The sequence below is a fragment of the Rana temporaria genome, chromosome 1 (genome assembly GCF_905171775.1).
Source record: "Rana temporaria chromosome 1, aRanTem1.1, whole genome shotgun sequence".
Classification (NCBI taxonomy): Eukaryota; Metazoa; Chordata; class Amphibia; order Anura; family Ranidae; genus Rana; species Rana temporaria.
In genome coordinates this window covers 200,496,906-200,518,095 of record NC_053489.1, presented here as the reverse complement: position 1 = coordinate 200,518,095, position 21,190 = coordinate 200,496,906, and the positions used below count along the sequence as shown (strand labels likewise).

The 21,190-nt window shown below is 41.3% G+C and overlaps 1 protein-coding gene across 6 annotated transcripts in view; it reads right to left on the bottom strand.

Moving 5' to 3' along the window:
- Positions 1-21,190, bottom strand: part of LOC120935641 (E1A-binding protein p400-like) — a 290,514-nt gene that overhangs the window by 42,893 nt on the left and 226,431 nt on the right. For all 6 annotated transcript variants that reach the window (XM_040347697.1, XM_040347694.1, XM_040347700.1 and 3 more), the window contains 6 exons: positions 17,937-18,020; positions 16,842-16,973; positions 12,168-12,212; positions 11,921-12,074; positions 9,187-9,428; positions 3,599-3,772 (listed from right to left, as the gene is read on the bottom strand). In XM_040347697.1, the coding sequence (XP_040203631.1) occupies positions 3,599-3,772; positions 9,187-9,428; positions 11,921-12,074; positions 12,168-12,212; positions 16,842-16,973; positions 17,937-18,020 (831 nt within the window). The remainder of the gene's footprint in view (positions 1-3,598; positions 3,773-9,186; positions 9,429-11,920; positions 12,075-12,167; positions 12,213-16,841; positions 16,974-17,936; positions 18,021-21,190) is intronic.

Below are 21,190 nucleotides of genomic sequence, written 5' to 3'. Positions count from 1 at the left end.
CAAAGTTACCATCTCAAAATCATCCTTAGACGAAAGGTTTGCGGCTCATCGCAAATGGGACATCATTCCTGAAACTTTGCATGCTTCTTCTGCTGTTAACCACTTGGATCCACCAGAACTGGAATGGCAGATTGTGTCACACAAGCATGCTGCCAAGCAACGTAACAATGGAGGCTCCGGAACACATCAAGCATATTTCAATTCAAGGTAATTCCTCCGGTCATGGTTTGGAATGTTTTCCTACCCCGACCCCCAAGATAAAAACAAGCAGCATGATCTGCACTCGGATCTATCGACAGATCCTCTTTATACAGTTTCTACCTTAACAGTTGTATTAACTTTTATTTCATACAGAGCTAAAAATGCAAAAGCCAAATCCAGAAGTGTTTACTGAGGCAGCATCTTTCTCTTCTTTCCCCCCAGGAAATGCTCAAAGCATATGTTATCACTCTTCCTAAACCTGGGCAAGACCCTAATACACCAGCTAATTTCAGACCCATCTCGTTATTAAATTCAGATATCAAAATTTACGCAAAACTTCTAGCAAAAAGCAACATATGGGGTTCATCAAGGGGAGACAAACCTCTGATGCAACCAGTAGAATACTGAATATTGTGCATTACGCAGAGCGCTCACAAATGCCTTCTCTGCTACTCTCGATCGACGCAGAGAAGGAACAACTGAAACAATTCTCAACACGGAAACTATCCTGGGCGGGCAGGCTCGCCTCCTTTAAAATGATACTACCCCAAATTCTTTACTTATTCAGATTGCTCCCCATACCAAATTACTATCTGAAAACCCTGTTAAGTTTCCTTAGTAGATACATGTGTCAAGGTAAAAAATTCCGATGCTGCCAATCCCACTTGGTTTCCCACAGGTCAATAGGAGGAGCAGGATTGGTAGACATTCGATACTATTCCCAGGCTGTTCACATGGACCAACTTACATTTTGTCTCTGCGACAATGACCCTCCACTGTGGACAGAAATAGAACAAGCCCTAGTTACCACTACCAACCTGCTCAACCCCTTTATCTGTGATTCCTGGAAACCTAGGGACATCTCTACACTACCATCACCATCCCAAGTATCAATTTTAGCATGGAGAGTATTGACCAAACTCCCCACCGAAAAGAAGGGACCATCGAACTACTCCCTTCAAATCCTAAAAAATATTATCCCAATGATATCCACTAAATCTCTATTCCTCCAATGCATTAACTCAGTAGAGGAATGCAGGACAATAAACCCAAAACAGTTGACACCCTTATGGCAAAGTACACGCTTCCCAGGGAATTTTAATTTACGTGCGCATGTATAGTACATTTTCTATCCAAAAACCCATTCCCTCTATCCAGGTACCAGACAACCTTGGGACTTTTATTTCTCGCAAAAAAAAAAATTGAATGTCTCTACTATATAATGCTTTACAAAACAAAAATGTCTTCCAAAAAACAAACATGATGCTGAAGTGGGACTTGGATCTCCAAACCAGATTCACCCCTAATCAATGATGTACAGCCATAAACTTGTAAAAGTGTGTAGTCCACTGAGACCCCCTACAGATTAGCAAAATTCTCCACATCAACATCCCCCCATTTGCTGGCGCAACTGTGGCAAAAAGGAAACCTACACATTCTTTGGGAATGTCCCAGCTTGATGAGCTTCTGGTCACAACTCATAGCCTCGATCACAGGCATTCTGCCTCCCCCCCAGGTCCTAGCCTAGCACTCCTCAATATTGTGATTGAAATATACCCACCTTCCTCCAGAACTGTGGTCACCCATATACAGTTGGTGGCCCGTCAGACAGTGCTTCAGAAATGGAGATCCGATTCCTCCCCAAATATCACTGAAGTGTTATCTTTGGTCCAACAAAATTACAATTATAAATATCTCCTAGCTTTTATACTCCCTTACAGGCTATACTTTAACCAAAAAAATGGGATCTGTGGCCTAATAAGGTACTGAATCTAGTTATATCGGCAATGTGTACCTTATTTTCTTCCTTCTTTCTTTCTTATGTTCTTTTGTCTTTTTATTTTTCTAGTTATCTACTTATATAACCAACAAAATGCATTTCAGTTTCATATTGCATATTGTTTGTATTGTACTAAAATACCAATAAAAATGTATTGGGGGAAAAAAAATGCATTATGAAATACTGCTATATCAATGATCAGACTAGTGATCTCTATTAAATAAGTAAATTGTGCCATGCATGTATTGTGTCCCAGACAAAATTCTGACTGAGGCAATTCTGCAACAGATCTAACACAGCTGACTGGTCAGAATTTAGTGATACGTATAAAACCTCTGTTATTGCTTCCCGGGACCGCATCATACAGGTCAAAATTTTCCATCAAACCCACCTCACTCCGGCTAGGTTACACAGGATGGGTCTCCTGCCCTCAGCTGCCTGTTTCCCAGGCCGAGTTCTTACACTGCTTCTGGACATGCCCGGTAGTCCAGGACTTCTGGGAAGAAGTGGGTGCTTTCATCTGATTGGCGCTAGGCCTCCCAAACATAATCCACCCCAAGAACTGCCTATTAGGCATTTTTGGCAAATTACACCTATCATCACATGCCAAGAGACTGCTCCGTATACTATTCTTCTATGTTAAAAAAGCTATTTTACTGTCCTGGAAGGGCACACAGACCTCTCTGAAATCCCTCTGGTTAAAATGTATTAATGACGCTATCCCACTGTATGAACTTACTTTTGAACTCCGGAAACGGAACAAAACCTTACACAAAATTTGGGGTAGATGGTTGGCTAGTATGCTAACCCTCTCCCAGCAATGATTGAACTCTTGCTTGACCATTGATGGGCCGTGCCTCACGGATCTCTAATGTCTGGACCTCCGCTTTTACTATATCCAGGTATTATACCTGATCCTTTTACCACTGTGCCTACTTTATATTTTGCACTGATGTCAGTTTATTTTTCTATGTTTGAGTGTATTGCCTAACGTTTATGACCAGGTTGTCTGGTGTTTTTTTTTGTGTATGTTTTTCTGTTTGTTGGTTTGTCTTAAACCTAATAAAAGTATCTTTAAAAAAAATATCTAACACAGCTCACCAACATTTACACAAATCAATCCCCAACTCTGCCATTTGTAGCACAGACAAGAGACAGATTTTTAAAATCTACATCTATTTCTAATGTCTATGACACATTTAATGAATTCCAGGGATTGTTTCCTCAACAGTGTCCACAATGTTCCAATACCATCTGTTAGAATTACGAAGTCAAATACTAAACATGTTCAAAAGAGATATCTTCTCTAGAAAGCTGGTAAACTAATATGCAATTATAAGAGAGGACATTATGATAGATAATGTTAACAAATCTGGGCTCAGAAAGCATTGAAAGCCTGGAATTCAAAATCTTTAATCATAAACGATGAAGAGAGAAAAAATAACTTGCTGTGATTCTGGTCACCAAAACGTTCATGACGTTGGCCTCTAGACTTGACAATGAAATAATTTACCGTAAATTCTCTTCTTTTCCATTAGTTTTATAGTCAAATTTAGTTCCTTTATAAATCATATTAGCCCATTACACAGAAAGCATCATAAAGCAACAGTTTCTCACCTTCCCTTCTTCTCTTGGGATTATGACATTTTCATATCGGCTTCGACATTGCTTGGAGGATCGATAGATTCGGCTGCACGAGTTTACCACATCGCTGACCAAATCCCAGTTGGGAGTGTGAGCTGGTGACACCACAGTAAGGTTTAAGGGCAACTCCAAGAGATGTTTAACTGCCTGAATAATCAAAGTAGCATAAAAAGGAAAGGATGTTTCATAAAACATTTCTTAATGCTCTATATTTTCTATGTATTTAAAAAAAGCTGGCAAGGTTAATCTGATTTCAGTTTGATAGCCAAATTAATCCAGTTCTGTAATTATTAATATATCATTAAAACTGCATTTACTATTTTGCAGTGTGGCAACACATGCCTTATCACATACTATATAATGAATCATTGCACATTAGTACACTGTAGTGCATTTCATTTTAAATGGCACCCCAACATACCAAAGTAAAGCACCTGCATTGAAGCATGCTGTAACTCATAGCAGGACACTGTAAAGCTTTGCCATGTGGTGTATTACTAAAAAAAAGTTCAGGTGCAGTTTTAGGCACACTGAGGTGTGTTGGCAGCTATTTGAAAAGAATGGGTTATCTCAACCCAAATTAACATGCAACATAACGCACATTAACATGCATGCGATGAGGTCCTGCATAGGTGCAAAACCAGCCTAAATGTATTTGAAATTTTGAAATGCAAGTACCTGAATTTGAGGCCAATATAAGCCACTTACAGTGCCTACACAGCAAGGATCAGACTAGGAAAGGGAGAATCGGCACAGGGAACCAGTAAGCTGCGCTGCAATCTTTATGAGCTAACTAGGAAAGCATGCTGACAGGGACAGAGAGCAAAGCGAAAAAGAGATAAGCTGCTACATCTCCTTTCACTGTTCAGTCATAGAGAGGGGTGGACAAGACCTTTAAGTATTACTTAGCTGCAGTAAAAAAAAATCAAATCTCCTGCATTGTAAGACCGGTAAAGCTGTGTAAATTTTAGAAATGCATGGAAAAAAAGGAAAATCCTTTGTCAGGTAACACAGCTTCCATATATTAATTTAATCCGTGCTTTTAGCGGTGTACCTGGATTTCGGCTTTAAGATATGTTTCAGCTCCAGTATACTGTACCCATAGAAAACAAGCAGCGCTGGCAGAAACACATCTGGCAACTATCAATACTGTCGGGTACTGGCTTGCCAGGTCCTCTGAAATCAACGGACAAAAGATGTAGGGAGCCACACCAATAATCAACCCAGTTACAAGATAAAAGAAAACGTCTTCAGCTCGTCTCCTTCGTAAATGCGTCAGAGGGGCATGACTCCAGAATGAAACATGCTGAAACCATTTCCTTTTATGTTCTAACTGGGCCGATTATGGGTGCGAGGCTCCTTTTTTTGTCTGTCTGCTCCAATATAGTCACACAAATAAAAAGTTGTTTAGTGCAGGAAATGTATTTTTGAATTCCCAGTAAGGACTTACTTTCTTTTGGGACTTCTAATGTACAGTCATATTTTATCACTTAGTTAATCCTGACTTATCTACAAATGGTAGGTTTCATCTGTGACATTCATATCCACTTTAAACTATTTATATATTGCTAGCCACTATTTTAAATATCCCCCCACTGCACATTTAATGAAAACTGTTTTTAACCTATTATTTCTAATTCATAAAGGGATATTTAAACTTTCAGTATACAGTGTCCCTACAACAGAGGAGTTGCTTGTTGGAAGTGTTCTATTCTCTTATTAAATATGGGTAACACCTAAGAAGTCTTTGTTAATTACCTTACAATGCTATCTAAGGCTAGGGCTACACTAGAGATTAAATTTCTTCTTGTAACAAGATGAGCACTCTCCTCTCAAACTGGATTTGCCTGTATTAGAGATAACGGTTCAAAACGTTATTAAAGTGGTTGTAAAGGCTAAACGTTTTTTTACCTTCATTAATTATATGCATGAAGGTAAAAAACCTTCTGTGTGCTGCTCCCTCCACAGCACCCCCTTAATACTTACCTGAGCTCCCTCTTGATCCAGCGATGTACATGAGAGCCTCAGCTGTCCCAGGACTCCCTCTCCTCATTTGCTGAGACAGCAGCGGGAGCCATTGGCTCTCACTGCTGTTAATCACAGCCAATGAGGAGAGAACAAGGGGCAGGACCAAGCCACGGCCCTATGTGTCTTATGAACGCATAGAGCAGGGCTGGGGAACGAGCATGTACCAGTGCCAAAAGAAAAAACAAAGTGTGTCCCATGTAATAACTAAATAAGGTGATGTAGTAGCGGCACTGAGGAGACACTCCCCCAATAATGGGGTTGTTTACCGTAACCAAAAAACTGACCAAATATACAAAAACCTGGGATGGAACCCTTAGCAGGAAAGGTCACCCCCAGGGAAGAGGCTACTGTTGGTAAATCAAGGTCTATACTCAAAAGAAACAATTAATCTTTATAATTTATTAGGTATGAAGATACTACAAAAGATGATGGAAAATATAAATAGTGTACTAAGACATGGAAAACATGGCTGAGCTGATGAGTAAAAAGGTATGCTACCGCGAAGGCAGTATAGCTAATGTCAGACTCACAAACAAAAAAACATATAACAAACATGTAACACATAAAACTCAGACAGTCTGGACACAAGGGTGTCACTTCTGTGATGGTTCACCAGGGCAAACCCCTATCTATAATTTCCACATGATGCTATGTGTATGAGCCTAATGGATAGGTGAACAAATCACGGAGGTGACACTGCGGGGAGGGGGAGCAGGCTGTGAAAAAGGTGCCCTGAAGGGGTCTAAAATGAGAGTGCTGTGTGGACAGCTGTTGGTTGGAACAATGGAGCATGGGTAGGGCCCACCGTTTGGTGAATTATGCCCTGCATGCACGTATGTCCAGACCAATCAAAGTAGACATTCAGGGTTTTGGTTGGACTCGAGCGACTGCCCGGTGGATTTTCCATGGACTTGTGTATTTTTGGAATGCAATAGAACGTCGGGATATTATATTCCTTAACCAACAGGTGATCATATTCCCGTTTGGATAAGACCCCTGTCTCCTTTGCATTGTCAAGGATATTATTAAGTAGTTGGACCATTCCAGGGAAGGGATTTCTTTCTATCCTTCGGTACGTGTTGCTGTCGTCAAGGAGACGTCTAGCTTCCGCTTCATACTTGGTGTCATCCATAAGGACGACATTTCCCCCTTTGTCACTTTTTTGATTATTAAGCTCTTCGCTTCTCTTAGTTCCTTAAGTGCCTGTCGTTCCGCTATTGAGAGGTTGTCGACGCTTTTGGGTTTCCAATCGAGCTGTTCCAAATCATGTTGGACCAGCTCGAGGAAAACATTTAACCATTTATTTTTATTTAATGGTAGCATGTTATTGGATTTAATTATCATGTTAGCTTCTCTTCTAGTGGGGTTACTGGCTACAGCTGTGTCATTTTCTTCCAACAAGGAGTTGAGAATGTCAAGGTCATGTTGGTCATCAGTATCAGGGGAAGGATCACCTGAGTCGTTCTTTTCATATAGTGATCTATAAAAGATTTTGCGGAGAAACAGTACGATATCCTTATACACCGAGAATTCCTCCATGTTGTTTAATGGTGAAAAGGATAGTCCCTTTTGGAGTAAAGTAACGTGTCTCTTCTCCAAAATGAACGAGGATAGGTTGATAACCTTGTTATCCCCTGTCAGGGACGGGGAGTTTAAATCCTCTATTTCTGACTCCGTGTTCGGTAACCACCCCTCCCTCCCCTTGGGCCTTTCAACCTTGGATTTGTTTTTTGTGAATTTTGTGGGGGCTGAGATGTTTCCTGGGAGGAGGTCTGATTTACCACATCTCCCAGTCCCCCCCTTCTGTAAAAAAGTGACGGTCCTTGGTATTTCCCCTTCCTCTTAATGACAATCTAAAGAAGAACAACTTTACTGTTTTTTACAAAAACCCCCGTTCCTACATTCCAGGTTTGTATCTGTCAGTCTTCACGGACAATACACACTGTTGTCAAACAAACACTCCGAGAATAATTTTAGGACTTCAAGTCCCGGAGAATGGGCGTGCACAACAAGATGTTTAAGAAGGAGTGATGCACTGCCCACCTCCAAGCGTCCAGACGAAGCTACGCAAGTCATTTGCGAAACGCGTTGACGTCATCACGCTCAGACGCCAGACACATCCATACACTCCCCCTTCCAGCTGGGGGCGGGTGACGGAGGAGAGATTGTCGGCTGAAGGACTCTGAAGGACTCTCCTCGATCGTTTGCCGGCTCAGCGTGCACCAATACAGGCAACTACTTATGAGATAGTATCACAAACTATTTGCCTCTTCAATCTACGGTGCAAGCCGCATTTCCGATAGTTCCATTTCCAAGTGACGTGTCCCCTTATCTACCAGGAACACCAGACGGTAGAGCACAACCCCTGCATTCAATCGGAAGAGCCGCTGTCATAATCTATATTGCAGCTTATACAGCTGGTAAGATCCATCCAATTATTATCTTAACAACGTTAAGTTTGACAAGCGAGGATCGTTCATTACTGAACCCTTTACGCAGGAACTGTGAATCACATTAGGAACTGTCTCGATCTCTTTGAGTCCATAACATAGGAGTGGGACTTTGCACATACATAACCAGTCTGGTTCAACCATCAATCCGCAATAGCAGAACTGCAGTCCCTCGAGTCCAACCAAAACCCTGAATGTCTACTTTAAATGGTCTGGACATACGTGCATGCAGGGCATAATTCACCAAACGGTGGGCCCTACCCATGCTCCATTGTTCCAACCAACAGCTGTCCACACAGCACTCTCATTTTAGACCCCTTCAGGGCACCTTTTTCACAGCCTGCTCCCCCTCCCCGCAGTGTCACCTCCGTGATTTGTTCACCTATCCATTAGGCTCATACACATAGCATCATGTGGAAATTATAGATAGGGGTATGCCCTGGTGAACCATCACAGAAGTGACACCCTTGTGTCCGGACTGTCTGAGTTTTATGTGTTACATGTTTGTTATATGTTTTTTTGTTTGTGAGTCTGACATTAGCTATACTGCCTTCGCGGTAGCATACCTTTTTACTCATCAGCTCAGCCATGTTTTCCATGTCTTAGTACACTATTTATATTTTCCATCATGTTTTGTAGTATCTTCATACCTAATAAATTATAAAGATTAATTGTTTCTTCTGAGTATAGACCTTGATTTACCAACAGTAGCCTCTTCCCTGGGGGTGACCTTTCCTGCTAAGGGTTCCATCCCAGGTTTTTGTATATTATGTACCAGTGCCACCATAGAAAGTGGCTTGCTATTGGGGGCACTGGTCAAGGGGGAGGAGCGTGGGACCCAAGAAGAAGAGGATTGGGGTTGCTTTGTGCAAAACTACTGCGCAGAGCAGGTAAGTATAACTTGTTTGTTATTTTTATTTTATTTTAAGCCAAACCTTTAATAACACTTTAATCTCATAACCAAAGCCAAATATTTCATGACTGATGTGTAGACATGTCGTGACTTACTGAATAAATTAGAAAGCAACCTGAAAAGTTCCAATAACAGTTAGGAATGGAGTGTCAATTTAAAATCGTCCCCACCTGCAGCAAAGCCCAGTCTTCGCTAATGAGCCACTCAGGATTATCAGGGCCGGATTCATTCGCTGGTTTAACCAAGGTTGGCAGGGGCTTGGCAAACTGGGCTTGTTGTTTGAGAAGGATATTCTTCTTCTGCTCCTTGCCCTCCCTCTTCACTTTCAACATACCCGGTGTAGCTCTATCAAACAGTGAGCGGGGAGGAACCACTGATTCTCCATGTCTCTGTTTCTTCTTACGGCCTGCAGCTAAATTAAAATATTTATACAAAATATATGTTCCATTTTTACACAGACTAGAAGGCTAATGCGATTAATTGTAAAAGCAAGATTTAAAAATATACCGTATATACAATAAGTATATTAAAATAAAGACATAAAGCAAAGTGAATGAACATTTTGGAGGTGGTTGCATTTCGCCCATAGATTAAAGGCAATGAAACTTCTTCAGAAATAAAAAAAAATTTCCCTTTACAAACTGATCTCTCCCTGTCCACTAGAAGCTTTGCTAACCAATTTCTTTTACTGTTACAGTATCAATACATTATGTGACAACCTCTTCTCTGCATCTTGAAGTACAGCTCACTTTACCTTTTGCTTCTTCTGACATATCCACCAGTTCTTCTCTGCCCTCTATAGATAACATTTAGTGACATTATACAGCTATTTCTGGTCTCTATGTTAATGTGACAATTTGGATTTTTACAACTTTGGGCCTAATTAAGAGGGCAATGTAAAGAACAATGATATGTGTAAAATGGTCTGTTAGGGATGAAATCAGTGTGCACGATTAGGTCAAAGTGTATGCTTAGGGAAACATGAAGCTGAGTATACTCACACAGTTTTTTGTTCAGACAGCGGGCTGAATAAATAAAAGATCAAAACAAATTCCATGACCCACACAAACAAGGTAGATGAAGGAATCCTCCCCGCTGTGTATTCTGATAGCAGAACTCCTCCACTGTCAGAATACACTGATCAGTGCTGCAGCTAACTGACTGCAGCAGCTGTTCGAATAAAAGTTTCCTAGCAGTTCCTTTGGACAGATATCAGGAAAGGGGGGACCACACACAGATCAAAATTCAGCCGGCCCTGCTGAACCAGCTGCTTTCCAATCCACGTGTACACAACTTTAAGTGATATAACAAAATAATAATTATAGCGCTAAATAAATAATATTAACTATTCATCAGTGTAAAAATTCAAACACAATAAATCATTCAATAAAAATCGTGATTAAATAAAGTCCCTCAAGCAATACATGAAAATATATTTAACCAAAACCAATTTCAAACAAAATAAGTTCAAATAAAACAATCCAACGATGTAATGACTAAAAAAATTCCCATCACCAGTATTATTCTTCCAAGTGTAGAAAAATCTTTGATCCAATGTGACCACCACCGCTAATACAGGAAAACGCACTTACCAGAGGTGTGTGCCTTTCTTACTACAAGATTAGGCAAACACAAGCTGTATTCCTGTATTAGCAGTACAAAATATAGGAACTGCTGTTGCTGAGGCAATAAGACGGTCTGAGGTGACCTGATGTCTGACAGTTTGTTTTCAACTTTCTGACTTCACACACATTCTCTCATTTTCTAAGTGTGCATTGCTTGAAGCAGGGTGGTTCAAAGGCAAACAATCCAGCTAAAGTGTCTGGGACAAAGTGAGTAAAGCTAAATATGGGAAAAGTATAAATACTTCATAAGTTAGCCAACGCAGTTCTAATAAATATAGACTAATTATTTACATTCTTGCATAAGCCAATCTGTGGTAACCTTTAAGCTGAAAGACCAACTTCATCTTAAAGGGGTTGAAAACCCTTGTGTTTTTTCACCTTAATGCATTCCATACATTAAGGTGAACCCCCCCCCAGAGCCCACCTTTAACTTACCTGAACCCGATCGTTCCATCGACGGGGATGAGAACAGCAGCTCCAAACTTTGTCTCTGGTCCTCATTGGCTAGATTAATAGCAGCGCAGCCATTGGCTCCTGCTGCTTTCAATCAAATCCAGTGACACGGGAGCAGAGGGGTGGGGGCGAGTCCCGCTGTCTGTGTCTGCTCGGGTGTCCCCTTGGAATGCGGGTCTCTGAGGGGGCACTCGATGCGGGGAGGAGCCAGGAGCGCCGCTGGGGGACCCCAGAAGAGGAGAATCAGGGCCACTCTGTGCAAAACCCTTGCACAGAGGAGGAAGGTATAACATGCTGGTTATTTAAAAAAATTCTATAAAAAAATCAGTGCCCAGCAGTGTCGCCCTGGCTGCAAAACTTACCTCCTCCACTGTCCCTCGCAGACCACCCATGCCTAATCCAATGCCTCCTCTTTTCCTGCAGCCAGGGAAGAAGAGAAAGGACATCACTGGACTGGCCAGAAGACTACAGGATGTAAATTAGGGGAAGAGGAGGGTTTAAAAACATGGAGTTGGGCCTTAAGGGTTAGATTATGGGTTAAATTTATAGCTTACAGGTAGATTGAGGGTTAAATGTTAGGGTCAACTAAACATTTAAGTACTGGTTAGAGGTCAAGGACATTTTGAAAATGATTTTATTTTGATGTTTTCGGAACCCAGAACACTTAAGATGAGTTCCCCCAGATGGAAAACTAATCAACCAGTTATCTCTACTGTCCTACTAAATAAGACCAACAAGGGATCAATGTAAAAACTACAGGGAAAGAAAGGAGAGAAAGTATAGCCAATACGATGTTCATTTTCTAAACTGCTTTCACACTACTCACCTGCTGGATCTGCTTTGTGTCTCTTGTGCTCCTTCCTCACATAGACAGGGGGCAGTTTAGACTCAGGGATGGAGTTGGAATCATACATCAGGCACATAACTGAGTCTATATAAATGTCATTCTCATCTTGTGGAGGTGTTGGTGGTGTCCAGATCTAGATGGAAAAAAAATAACAGTTCATAACAGATAACATAGTGCTTGCAATGTATGCATTGCTAGCATTTGCTGGGTTTAGACATCAACTTACCGGCATTACTTCTGTCTGCCCATCTGGACCATCACAGATAAATTCCTGGTAGAAATAAAAACCCACAAATATTAATTATACATTGTTATTTGGGGGTGACTTGATCAAGTAGCATATACAAAAATTATTATAAAATAAAATGTAATACCCTTTTGAGGCCCTCCTGTGGAAACCAATTACAGTACTCCTCCGTCCTGAACGCCAACTGGCAGCACATGTTTTTGGGGTTTGAGGCGGTCCAGTACTTCCTTGCGAGGGACTCTGGACTCCAGCCCAAACAAGTGCACTTCGTGATGTCCCTACTTAGGTTTGCGGCAGCGTCAAACTATTTTTGGTTCGACGGCAACTTCTATAGACAAGATACGGGGGTTGCCATGGGAGCAAAATATGCTCCCAGCCTGGCAAACCTTTTTATGGCCAAGTGGGAGGAGGATGTCATCTGTACAAGGACTACACCCCAAATTGCCCTTTGGGCAAGGTACATTGATGACATCCTCCTCCTATGGGCCGGGGAACACCGAGATCTGGTTGACTTCATGATATCCCTCAATAACAACCAAAGAGGGATTCAACTTAAATATGAGGCCAGCCAGACTAGTGTTCACTATTTGGATTTGAATATTGAGGTGAGGGAGGGCCAATTTGTTACCTCCACTTACTTTAAAGAAACCAATAGAAATTCCTTTATCCCTATGGATAGCTGCCATCATGAGGCATGACTCAGGGCGGTCCCAAAGAGTCAGTATCTTAGGTTGAGGAGGAACTGCTCTGACCCTAAGCAGTTCCTTGCTCAGGCAGGAATGCTGACAGACCGTTTTCGTGAAAAAGGATACCCCGAGGAGTCCTTACAAGGATCCGTGAATGGGGTACTGGCCACTAAGAGGGACGATCTACTTCGGGAGAAAGCTATGGGTGAGGGGGACAGGTTTCTGGATGGGCTTCCCTTTATTACCACCTACTCAGTGCAACACAGAGCCATTACCCAACTGGTCAAAAAACATTGGCATATTGCTAGAAGCGATCCGGTACTGGGGGACGTTTTACCCCCCCAGCCTCGGGTGGTTTTTAGAGGTGTTCAGTCCCTAAGAAACCAAGTGGCAATTAATGTCATAGATCCCCCTATCAGGGGTATTGGTTTCTTTGACCAACTTAAAGGCTTCTATGGGTGTAGACGCTGTAGAGTCTGCTCTCTGAATTTGAGCACACAAAGATGCGTAACAGTTTTTTCCTCTACTGCCACAGGGAAGGAGCTCAAAATTAGGCCTTGTATTACGTGCGCCTCTACTGGCGTAGTATACTTACTGCAGTGCCCTTGTGGCCTGCAGTATGTGGGCCGGACTAAAAGGGCCTTTCAGGTTCGAGTTAATGAACATATTACTAACATCTTGAGTGGATTTAAGAATCACTCAGTCTCCAACCATTATAGGCTGAAGCATAGGAAGGATCCATCTAAAACCCTCTTTTTAGGGATAGATAAATTCAAACGTCATTGGAGGGGGAGTCATCTCGTTAGAGAAATTTCGAAAATGGAAATGGGCTGGATCTATCCGCTAAGAACTTATGCCCCCTATGGGTTGAACATAGAGACCGACGTGAATGCGTTTATTAACAACTCATAATTTGTAAACTCACTGTGATCTGCACTAATAGAGGCGGTTCATATTTTTATGTATATATATTTTGTTCACAAATACCCATAAAAAAACTTTTTAGGCATTATTTTATATATAAGTTTAAAATTAATAGTTAAAACTAATTAGCACTAATTAATCTTATACTTTTAATTATGGAACACTGGGCACCTATAGAAAACTATTGGTAGTTCGTGGCCTCACGATCACTTGTAGGTGGTGTGGCCTCCTCACCATTTGGTGGACGGTGAGGCTCTCCCCTACATATATAATTTTTCATCAAGTATTCACTTTGGTGCATTTTTTCCCTCCGTTGGGGGGTAATACATTCACTATTGGTCAGTACGTAAGATCCTGGTTAGTGTATGGCCAGGGTTTTTCTGCTTTCCATTTGTGCTTTTTTCTTATGATCTGACCATTCACAGGTGTTTTTACTCTGTATGGCCTTGTTCCAGGTTTGAGAGGTCCATTGTTAGTTTTGCTGATTTTGAGATCCATTGTTAGTTTTGCTGATTTTGAGATCTTGGCGCTTTAGTAGACATATAATGAGAAATTAAAAAAAATTCCTTATACTATTTTGGTTTTATCCCTATGGAGGAAGCCAAAGTCCCTTCTCTAATTTTCCCAGTAGCGTTTCCACCAGTGGAACACTAGATGGTGATAGAGAGCTAGAGAGGGGTTTGTTCATTGAGTCATGTGGCTTGTGCCAGGCCATTTCTAATTTGCTATGTCTCCCGTGAATATTACGCATGACGCTGTAAAAGTTGTCCTTTTCTACCTGATTTAAAAAAAAAATGTTAATAAATGTTTTTATTTAATATGGTATGTCCTCTTTTTCAAAACTGATTTTTTGATGAGGTCTTTTAGCCATCTTGCAATGTGGCGCCACACTGTTAACTATGGGCTGTTTTACCTCAACCAAAATGGCACCCACGCGGCTATTGCTTTGCAGATCACAGCGAGGTTTAGCCTGCTATGCCCTACCCCCATTGAGAACGTCCATTGATGACGAAACGCGTCTGAGAGGACGCGCAGTGACGTCACCACGCTAAGGAGGAAGGGCTCCTTGTATCTGCCAGCCGGCTTATTCTGATTTTAACCAAATGCTGTTTTTTACTGCAATGTTTGTGAGTACCCTTTATCTGTACTTTTAATAAAATGCTTTTTATATAACGGAATCACGCTATGGTGCACTCTTCTCTTGTTTCATAAACTATGCATATTGGAGAGTGTTATCCATAGAGTTTCTGAGAGCTGCTTCTCCCCCGGGATCCTGTGGATTAAAGGCCGTGGCTGGGTTATAGCCAAATGCTCAATTGGCTTGCCCTCTGGTAAGCGGCCTCATTTATTGGTGGAGGGATCACTTCAGTCAAATTTACCTGTCACTAAGGTGGTGTGGTTTATCATGGAATACCTGCATGAGTGTATTAACTAGAGGATCCATACTGACTGTTTTGATGCTGATAATATTCATTTATGGACTCACCAATTTACCTCAATCATTACTACTCATTATAAGGGTTATTTTCTTATAATTGTGATTAATGTGGCACAGCTTTGTTTGTTTTTTCCTTTGCTATGTTGTGTATCGCACGTCTGCTGCAGCCTCTGATTTTTTAGTTTAAGGGTGGATTAGCGCAGTTTTTTGTTTCTATTTAGCACATGTTTTTACTGTAACTAAATTAACCATAGCACGGGCCTGGAAAAGCCTGAACCTTAGCTTTGAAACAGTTAAAAATTGCGTGAATGACATTATGGTTAACGAGAAGCTCACTGCCATATTATTGGATACTCACGATAGGTTCCTTCTGGTATGGCAACCCTGGGTGACTTACAACCACTCTTCACGATTTGACCCTACGCTTCTCTCCCTTTAATAAGCCTCTGTTCCGCCCCACCCCGTGGACCCTCCTTCCTCTCTATCCCCCCCTTCCATTTTTTTTCTCCTCCTCCCTTTCTTCTTCTCTCTTCCTCTCTCTTTTTGGTTCTATGTTTATGCTATTTTTCCTCCTGGCTCTTTCTCTTCTCTCTGCTTCTTTTCTCTGTTGTTCTGGCCCACAGGCTCGGTCCTGCTGGGATTGGACACAAGATGTGACGTTGTTTATCTGGCATATTGGTGGAGGTTACCTCCCTTTTATGTAATTCATTCAGTTTGTTTTCTTTATTTATGGCCAAGCGTGATAATGTTATTTTTATTTTATTTATTTTTCCATATCGTGTATTAACCCGTTTATAATCCCAGACCAGTATAATGCCTCTTTACTAGGACTTAAGTGCAGTGGACTTCAGCCGCGTACACACGATCAGTCTAAACCGATGAAAACGGACTGAAGGACCGTTTCATCGGTCCAAACCGATCGTGTGTGGGCCCCATCGGTCAGTTATCCTTCGGTCAAAAAAAAAGAGAACTTGCTTTAAAATTTGACCAATGGACGCCTAACCGATGGCTCAAAACTGAACGTTAGTATGCAAAAGCATCGGTCAAAAGGCCACGCATGCTCAGAATCAAGTTGACACATGCTTAGAAGCATTGAACTTCGTTTTTTTTAGCACGTCGTGTGTTTTACGTCACAGTGTTCTGACACAGTCGGTTTTTTAACCGATGGTGTGTAGGCACATCAGACCATCAGTCAGCTTCATCGGTTAACCGATGAAACGGTCCTTCAGTCCGTTTTCATCGGTTTTGACTGATCGTGTGTACGCGGCCTTCCACTCGCTGGTCACTTATGCTCACCCTTGGTCCTCTAATGGCTGGCTTGAATTTCAGTTTCCCAATTTAATGTTCCTGATGCCTGAAGTTTTATACCCGTTAGTCCATTCTTTGTTTATCGCTGTTTTTGTACTTTTTTTTGATGTTGTGCATTTTTTCAATAAATAAAATGTAATATATATTAATATGCCTCAATGTGCCTAAAATTATACAGGCGACCATAATGATTGCTTGACTCGTGTTTATGTCTCTTAGGTAGGACTATATAAACCCCCGGTACTAAAAGCTACATAAAAAATACAAAAGCTAATGCCTGAATACGGTTTCTGATACCTTATTATAAGCATCCTCTCTTGTGTAGGTAAGAAGTTGTTCCTCTGCTTCTTCCCAAGCCATTCTTTCTTCCCACTCCTTGTTCTCCTTCAGGTGCAGAGCCTCCCACTTCTTTTTTGTAATTTTCTGTTCCTGAAGATCACAAGCATAACATGTTACATGAAAAACAGAATAATATTTGTTTCTTTTTAAAAATTATTTCTAATTATTATGTAAGTTTCATCTACCAATGACAACAAAGCAATACATATACTGAATGTATTCTTTTTATAATGTTAACCAGTTCCCTACTGAGCCATAGTAATATGACGTCGGCAGGAACTGTCTTTCCCTCCGGGTGGACGTCATATGACGTCCTATGTTTCGCGCACACTAGGGGGTGCGCGTGTGCCAGGTGCAGCAATCGATCGTGACCCTTGCGCGTGCCCGGCGGCCGCAATGGCTGCCGGGCACCCGCGTTTGCCGTCGATCACGGCAGGAGTGTGGATCTGTGTGTGTAAACACACAGATTCACCTCCTGTCAGAGGTGTGGAGACCGATGTGTGTTCCCAGTACAGAGGAACACACATCAGTCTCCTCCCCTTGTGAGTCCCCTCCCCCTACAGTTAGAATCACTCAAAGGGAACATATTAACCCCTTTAGCGCCCCCTAGTGTTAACCCCTTCCCTGCCAGTCACATTTATACAGTAATCAGTGCAGTTTTATAGCACTAATCGCTGTATAAATGTGAATGGTCCCAAAAACGTGTCAAAAGTGTCCGATATGTGCGCCGCAATGTCACGGTCACAATAAAAATCGCAGATCGCCACCACTATTAGTAAAAAAAAAATGAGATAAATCTTTTTTTCAAAATTGTCGCTCTTCTTTTGTTTATAGTGCAAAAAATAAAAACAGCAGAGGTGATCAAATACCACCAAAAGAAATGTCTATTTGTGGGGGGGGGGGGGGGGGGAACAAAGATTTCATTAGGGTACAGTGTTGTATGACCGCGCAATTGTCATTCAAAGTGCAACAGCGCTGAAAACTAAAAATTGGTCTGGGCAGGAAGGGGGTGAAAATGTTCTGTATGGAAGTGGGTAAAGACAAAAGTCTAACCTCTGTGTTCTCTGGGTTCTCTGCAGCTCCTGATGTATAGAATTCCTCCAGATAGTTTAACGCATACTTCTCAATGGGAGTAAGCTACAAGTTAAAGGGACACATTAGTAGTCACTGGTATCAACATACAGAAAAAACTGATAACAGCTACATACAGTATATGTAACTGAAATGTAGATATGCAATGAAACACATCTTTAAAATAATCCTGTGTCTGTTTACTTCTTTCAACTGAGGGATTTATTCATACACAGAAGTATACATACCATTCAAAGAGAGAGTTTCTTGGTGCTTTAGCTGTTGGTTATATTTAAAATATATGTAGATCGACATCAGGCATAAACAGGAGAAATAAAAAAAAATCTGGGGAAATCATAACCAAAAAATAGATCGATAAAACCAAAAACCTTTTGAAGCTCGGAAAAAAGGAGATTGAAACTATAAAAAAGAAAGATGGGGAACAATCCACAGCTTTTATTTTTAATGTGTATGTTTTTTATGTACGGTATGTTTTGTTAAAATGTCTAAGTAGAGAATGTGTCACTAGAAGATAATGGGAAGGTGTCGAACGATCCGCCTCACTTATTTTTTTTGGGGGGGAGGGAAGAACGTTTGGGTGTTTTTTTTTCTTCTCTCTTTCTCCTCTTCCCCTTTTTTGGGGGGGAGGGGGAAGATCCAAAAACACATATCATTTAGAAGGGAATACTACAATTATAAATAAGAAGACACATATAAATATAACATCTTAAACACAACTTTTTTTTTGGGGTGTTTACCCCTCAATAAGGGAGGTAAACCTGAATCACAGATAAATAAATATAAGAAAGCACAGAGGAAACATAATAAATATCACAAGTATATAGCACTAGGAATACATCTATATTAATACATTGTTTATAGTCACAAACACTTTCCTGCGTTCTTCCTCGAGAACCTGATCAGTAACTTTTTCCCTCTACACACGACCGGGTTTGCCGACAGGAAAACTGCCATGAGAGCTTTGGTCGGGAATCCCGGCTGTGTGTATGCTCCATCGCAGTGTTTACCATAGGAAAACTGCTGGTTCTCTTTTTTTTTTCCGGCAGTTTTTCTGTCAGGAAAACTGCGATGGAGCATACACACTGCCGGTTTTCCCGGCCAAAAGCTCTCATGGCAGTATTCCCAATGGGAAAACCGGTCATGTGTACGAGGCTTAAGTATGAACACTGATCTATCTTTCCCTGCCAGTGACATTTATACAGTAAACAGTGCTTTTTTATAGCACTGATCGCTGTATAAATGCCAATGGTCCCAAAAAAAATTCAAAAGTGTCCAATTTGTCCGCCGCAATATCGCAGTCCTGATAAAAATCACAGATCGCTGCCATTACTAGTAAACAAATATATAATAAAAATGCTATAAATCTATCCTCTATTTTGTAGAAGCTATAACTTTTGCGAAAACCAATCAATATACGCTTATTGTGATGATTATTATCAAAAATATGTAGAAGAATACAGATCGGCTTAAACTGAGATTAAAAAATAAATAAAAAATATTGGGGATATTTATTATAGCAAAAAGTACAAAATATTGTTTTTCTTTTTTTTTTTTAATTGTCGCCTTTTTTGTTTATAGTGCAAAAAATTTAAATCACAGAGGTGATCAAATACCACCAAAAGAAAGCTCTTATTTGTGGGGAAAAAAAGGATGTCAATGTTGTGTGGGTACAGCATCGCACAACCGCGCAATTGTCAGTTAAAGTGACGCAGTGCCAAAATGGCAAAAAATAGCCCGGTCATTGGGAAGCAAATTTTTCCGGGGCTGAAGTAGTTAAAGGATATAGAAAACAAAAAAATCTCATAAATATTTAATATGTTAAAGGGGGAGGGAAATGACCTAGAGGAAATTAAAGATCTTGGTTCCTAGCTATTAGGAACTCACGATCTGTCTGTCATCACAGAACAGGGATTTGTGTGTTTACTCGTGGCCAGTGGTCATCGCGACTGTCGGTCACGAGCATTGGCACCCCCGCAATGCAGAGGGCACGCGCCTGCTATGCCGCTTAAAGGAGTCGATGTACAGCTACGAGGCCTTGCGGGATTGTGCCGACCTGCCGCAGTACAATGACAGCGGCTGGTCTGCAAGCGGTTAAAGACCTAGTTTGCAAGTTTTGCACATGTGGCCTCTGCAATCAAAGTCAGTAAATATCTGGGTGAAGTGGGTCCTAAAATTTTGTCGTGGTAATGCACCTTTTAGCTAAAAAAAAGGGTCTAGCCACACCTGGCAGAGCCAAAAAGAACAGGATAGACGCTAAATACAGACGATCACATGATTCCAGGCTACAGACAACGCCACTATCAGTAGGCATGCTGCAAGACTTCTTTGTTAGGCTCTCTTCTTTTTTCATCAGGCGATCTTGTCAGTAAGTCTGTTTTTCAAAAGAACAAGCTCTACTCCAGATGCATGTTTCCAGTAGGGGTAGGCAACCTTAAAGAGACTGATATCTATCTGGACAACATGGGCAAGATCAAAGGGGTGTGGTGCCTTTTTTGTATATACATTTTCTAATAAGCCCTCAATAAAAATATGGCATGAAGAACACAGTGTGTCACAGTAGTGTCCTCTGCCCCTCCAACATTTCCCCCCTTCCCCCAGTAATGTACACTGCCTCCCTTTACAATCAGAAGACAATAAATTCCTTCCTCTCGAGTCTGCAAAGCAAATGAGGAAAAACTTGGATTTGGGTGTGTAGGTTCCACAGAGTGATTAGAGCATTTCTAGCAATTGCAGAGAATTCCTGCATCATGAGTAGGAGACAAGTGGAGATGAGCCTATTCAACATGCAGATGTTGTCCCCATCTGACGTCCTCCATTTGCAATGCACCTAGGTGTTTGGATTGCTCCCCATGTCCAGAAGCAAACAGTTGGGGAAACCTCCAGTACACCACAATTGGGATGAGCACAACAAATAGGACTAGAGCACAAAATGTAATCCAAGTCAGGATCCAAACTACCTCTCCTGTTTTAGCGATATCTCCTGGTCCTCCTTGATGGAAGAGGTATGCCTGCACCATGACATTGTAAAAACTGGATCTACAACAGAAATCTCAGGCGGTGAACCCGAAATTTAGAAGTACTAACATTTTCTGGAACTTCGAGGTGTGTATTGGGAGAATGCTCCAATGACAGGATGTTCTAAAACTAGAAGGTGGGAAGAGAAGACCAACCAAAAAACTGGAATGCTGATTCACCAGTCCAGGAGCTGCCCAGTC